This window comes from Engystomops pustulosus, chromosome 6 (assembly GCF_040894005.1).
Source record: "Engystomops pustulosus chromosome 6, aEngPut4.maternal, whole genome shotgun sequence".
Taxonomy (NCBI): Eukaryota; Metazoa; Chordata; class Amphibia; order Anura; family Leptodactylidae; genus Engystomops; species Engystomops pustulosus.
The window spans coordinates 141308625-141314258 of NC_092416.1; the positions used below are offsets into that span (position 1 = coordinate 141308625).

Sequence of the window (5634 nt, forward strand, 5' to 3'; positions counted from 1 at the left end):
ATAAAAGAAGAGGTTGTAATAAATTGTGTTTTATTTCTTCATTGTGTGATTCTTTACAACGCATTGGGGCTTATTTACTAAGGGTCCGCTTAGTCCAATTTTGGAGTTTTGGCAGGAATTTCCAAGCACAACCATTGGCTGTGATCTCTGTAGCTGATCACTGACCTCAGTCAGCAGGGGGCAATCTTCCCAAAAGTTATTTCCATGTGCACTCTATGGTTTAACAGGTGCAGTCTTTGGCCTGCAGATGACGATAATACTTTGTATTTAAAGAGGACCTGTCACCCTGAAATTCGGCACTAGGAGCTGCTTACTAAAGTAAGCAGCTCCTAGTGCAAAAGCAAATGCGGCAGTGATACAATGATAGCGTTATCAGAAACTTGCGATAACGCTAACTAACACCGCTGCGATGTACAGTACAAAGTATTCATGAGGGGGCGGGGTTAGGGGCGGTGACTGATGCATGACGCGCAACACTCACCACTGCCCTATGGAGCGAGCCGGGGCGGTCCAGGGAAGAGGCAGCGCCTCATGAATACGCCGGACCACTTTGAGAGCGGTTCGGCGTTTGTACTGTACATCGCAGCAGTGTTAGTTAGCGTTATGGAGGTTTCCGATAATGCTAGCAGTGTAACACTGCTGCATTTGTTTTAGCACTAGGAGCTGCTTACTTTAGTAAACAGCTCCTAGTGCTGAATTTCAGGGTGACAGGTCCTCGATAAAACACTCAATATTCCTACAATATCATTACAGCAAGAAACTCCTTTTATATATAAACACACATGGAAAACCAATAAGGAGAGGAAAAATAGGGGCCTTTACGCCAATAATTCTAAACTTGGTCCTACCATGCACTAGTCTGAATGTTTGAAATATTAAGTTATCAATCACCTTCTCTAAGTATATGTAATAAAAAGAAAGAATCTCAGAACGGACCTTTAAAGGAAATCTACCAACAAAGTCAAACATGGATAAACCAGAGCCCTTCCTAATATATCCAGGCACCATGACTGTGGTAATGTTCTTTTATTTGCTTTCCATAGTCTCCTTCCTTCTAAAATCAAGTTCATTAACGCAATTTTAAATGTTCATTTTAGAAAGGGGACCATGAATAACATGTATAAGAAGATTACCACAGTCGTGGTGCCTGGATCTATGAGTAAGTGTCCTGGTTTATCATGGTGGAGTTTTGGTGGTAGATTTCTTTTAAGTGACAGTTGGAGATTGCATAGAATTGTTAATAATTATTAAAATATTAAATCTGCAGCTTCTATGGTGTTGTTTGTGGTGAAAACATGTCCTCATTCCTTTACAGGGACGGTGCCAGCATTGGGCACACCCAGGCAAGTTACGGGGCCTAGGGTCTTGCTACATAAGGCTGTACATATCCATGGGGGTGAGGGAGCTGTATCTAATGAATACAATCAGGGTGAGGGGGGCTTTATATAAAATACCCATGAGGAAGCTGTTTGGTCTGATAAACTAGGCAATACTTTATTGAACAGGAGACTGTTTTAGTTTCTGAATTTTTAATGCCGCATGTACGTCCCCATAGACGGCAATAGCGGCGCGGCGCAGATGCTGATTCTAGGGACCAAATACCAATAACTGCTAATATCCCCATCCACCAAACACCAGTGCACAGGGATATAACTGACCAGCAGGTGACGTGCGCAGAATGACTAACCACTACCATTGCATAATAAGAAGTAAGAAATATTCTGACTTGTGGACCCTTATTTGGTCAGATCAAGGTGGAAAATATAAATAATGTAAAGTTAATTATTTTATATTAAAATATTTAAAAATATAGAAGGCATTTTCTGTTGGGTATGTCTCTTTAAATATTATACAAAATAGATGGAGTTGGATACTATGATATCATTGGACTCCCTGAACATGGAACACTCACAGGAAAGACCTCTCCTGATTGGCTGGTATATTATGACATGACTTACATTTATGACATCATGACACTTTATAACCATGGAACACACTTGAGAATTCTCAGACTCCATATTGGATATTGTCTTTTGCACTGTGTCCCAGGAGAGCGATTTTTGCAAATACTTTGGGTTTTTGGGAATTGGGGAAAAGATGTCACCCCCTTCCGGGGGGAAAGGGGGTGACACGAAGAGAAAGAGAGAGAGCGAAGGCGAGGACAAGAGACCAAAAAAGAGAAGCATCAAACACCAGAACTGCTCCCAAAAGGGGCAGGATTTTTCAAAAAGGAGAAACTCCAGAGCCCTGTGTAGCCATGGCCGAGCAGACACAGAGCCTCCTAAAAAAACAGGGGAGAAAAGAAAACTGGAAGATGGCGAGGAACTGGCCAAAAAGAAAATAAAGCCTGATGAGAATACAGCGACTATGCCATTTACCAGCAAAGCCCCTCCTCGTGGATTATCCCACTTTAATATCCACCAAGAGCTTGCTAGAGGTGGTTTTGGGATTGTGTACTTGGCATCCACAATAGAGAAGAAGACCATGGTAGCTATAAAAGCTATTGCTAAAAGAAAGCAGAATGCCTCCCTCCTAACAGAAAAGAGTGTGCTGCTGAGATCATCTGGTAAGCCATACCTCTGCCAAGTGTATTCCGGATTCCAAAATGACATCTATGGATTCCTTGCCATGGAATACCTGCCTGGTGGGGATCTAGAAGAGGTGCTGGAGGATGAAGGACCTTTGGATGTGAAGACAACTGTTTTATGCACAGCGGAAATTCTATGTGGCATTCAACACTTACATAAACTTGGAGTGATCCACAGGGACATCAAGGCAGAGAATGTTCTCATAGATCGTCGGGGCCACATACGGATCTGTGACTTTGGTCTGGCAGCAGAGAATGACTTTGGCACAGATATGATCAGCGGATTTTGTGGAACACGTGCCTATATGGCCCCAGAGATCCTGAACAAGGAGAACTACGACTCTGCCGTTGACTGGTGGGCGTTTGGAGTGCTACTTCACCACCTGATGACAAACTCCTTCCCATTCAAAGTGGTTGAATCCCGCGAGCAGTTCAAAGAAATCGTCATGAAGAATGAGCCCACCTTCCCCAACAACATGACTAAGGAGGCCAAAGACATAGTGGCAAAGATACTGTGCAAGGAAAAATGCAGACGCCTGCGATGGGGAGTGGACATGCAGCAACATCCATTTTATGATGACATTAATTGGGAGAAAGTTGAGAACCAGACTATTGAACCTCCCTTGCTGTATGTATTGGAAAGTAACATCAAGATTTTCCAAAGCTCACCCATGGTCCTACCATCACAGCAAATACCTGAAGGTCAAACCCGTCCAAAAACCATCTCAAATTTCTCTTTTGACCTTTCTGAGTGCTCCTTCTAGGCGGCCAGGACCTACATCTCAGTGCTCCTCTCTGACCACCATTGATCATCAGTCAGTATCAGGATCTTCCCCACATGATCTTTGTCATTTTAAGGTATAGTCTGTGATGTTATACTACTGTGCTATTTGCTGACAATTTTGTCTATTGTGTTATTTTCTATTTTAGCAGCTATAGCCAAACCAAAACCAAAAATGGATTATTGTTCATAGGGGCAGGAATAGAGTAGATATAAAAATGGTGGCACTCTTTAGTGGCGGCATCATGCTAAAGTAACCCTTATTTTTTATAAATATTTGGAGTGTTGCCAATTTTGTATCTGTTTTGTAAAGGGCTGATCAATGCTTTGTTAAGTTCCCATCTTTCTTTACTGGTGCAGTTGGTTATTTATTTGTTTCAGCTAGTAATAGAATTTTATTATTGTATCCAGGGAGCATTATTGTAATACATATATTCCTGTACATCGTTTGTAACGTTTGTCTTATTATTGGAGTACAACATTCTGAATACAATGTAATACATGTTATTTCCATCTTGTACAGAACATTACAGCGGAAAGGTGGAGTGCACCTCTGCAGCCTCCAGCGTCCGGCTCACATTGTCTCCATTTTTACTCCCTCTGGAATCAACTACAGTGAGGAGAAGATGATGGTAAGACACATCTTACAAGGATTGCATACAAGGATGGACATATAGGGGCACATATACTTTCCCGTGGCGCATTCCCCGATGTGCGTTGTCCGCGATCGGTTGCCATGGTAGCCTCGGGTCTTCATTTGACCCGAAGCTATCTGGCTTCTGCAGATTCGTTACAATGAGCCAGTGGCTCATTGTAATGAATGAGCTGCAAAAATGCCATATATTGCAATACAGAAGTATTGCAGTATATGGTAGGAGCGATCTGACTATCTAGGGTTAATGTACCCTAGATGGTCCAAGAAATAGTGGGAAAAAAAAGAAAAAAAAAGTTTAAAAAATAAAAGAAATGAATAAAATATTAAAAATTCGCTAGAACTGATATAAAACATAATAAACAGTAAAAATCACAGACACATTAGGTATCGCCGCGTCCCAAAATGCCCGATCTATCAAAATATAAAAACGGTTACGGCCGGCGGTGACCTCCGAGACGGGAAATGGCGCCCAAATGTCCGAAATGCGACTTTTACACCTTGTTACATCACATAAAAAATGGAATAAAAAATTATCAAAATGTCGCACAGACCTAAAAATGGTAGCAATGTAAAGGTCAGCTCATTTCACAAAAAATGACACCTCACTCAGCTCCATGCGTCAAAGTATGAAAAAGTTATTAGCTTCAGAAGATGGCAAAAAAATGTTTTTTCTATTTTGTACACATTCGTTTAATTTTTGAAAATGTATTAAAACACAATAAAACCTATATAAATTTGGTATCACCGCGATCGCACTGAACCAAAGAATAAAGCTGAGGTGTTATTTTGAGTGCAAAGTAAAAGTCGTAAAAACTGAGCCCACATTTGGAATTTTTTTCCAGCTTCGCAGTACACGGCATGTTAAAATAAATAACATTACGGGAAAGTAAAATTTGTTACGCACAAAATAAGCCCTCACACAGGTCTGTACACATAAAAATGAAAAAGTTATGGATTTTTGAAGGTGGAGAGCGAGAAATGAGCAGAAATACCCTGGGTCCTTAAGGGATTAATAAATAAGCCCCTTAGGGTTAGTAGTAGATTACTGAGGTAATAGAGTTATCTGTGGGATTACATACGATAACCAGTCAGATTACATTAGATTACTGTCATGAATTTATACAATGTTCTCTCTTTCAGGGTTTCTACACCCACCAGGGCCCTTCTCCACCTCTTGGACATAAAGTACCACATACCACGTTCACCATCCTTGTGCCTTGTATTTCATATTCCTGCTGTATGTACAAGAACAAGAGCTGCACAATGATCCGCATCATACAGATGACATTACCTAATCATTTCTGAGGATTATAATATATTTATTTCATTCCTCACCTTTCTGTCTTTATGTCTATGTTATTCCAGATTCCATCAGAGGAAATGATTCTAGAGGGGCCAACCCCTCAAATGTATAGAAAGAATGTGAAACTCATTACTAGAAAAAATGTATTAGTAAAACATGCCTATATTGGTGCACAAAATAAAACACAATGGGGGAGATGTACTAATGCAGTGATGGCGAACCTTTTAGAGACCGGGTGCCCAAACAACAACCAAAATCCACTTATTTACCGTGACATGCCAACATGGAATTTTAAGCGGTAACTCATT

The 5634-nt window shown here is 40.8% G+C and overlaps 1 protein-coding gene across 2 annotated transcripts; it reads left to right on the forward strand.

Annotated features, from left to right (window-relative positions):
• The first annotated feature begins 1993 nt into the window (after positions 1-1993).
• LOC140066100 (protein kinase C delta type-like) lies at positions 1994-5325 on the forward strand. Of its 2 annotated transcripts, XM_072113646.1 has the most exons (3): positions 1994-3445; positions 3892-4000; positions 5164-5325. In XM_072113646.1, the coding sequence occupies exon 1, from the start codon at positions 2098-2100 to the stop codon at positions 3349-3351; it is 1254 nt and encodes a 417-aa protein (XP_071969747.1). In that variant the 5' UTR covers positions 1994-2097; the 3' UTR covers positions 3352-3445; positions 3892-4000; positions 5164-5325. The 2 variants fall into 2 exon arrangements, with proteins under 2 accessions (XP_071969747.1, XP_071969748.1); XM_072113647.1 differs by lacking the exon at positions 3892-4000.
• The last annotated feature ends 309 nt before the right edge of the window (positions 5326-5634 follow it).

What these genes read in the sequence shown, in the direction of transcription:
- LOC140066100 (XM_072113646.1), top strand. Translation starts at nt 2,098, where the DNA reads ATGTCACCCCCTTCCGGGGGGAAAGGGGGTGACACGAAGAGAAAGAGA.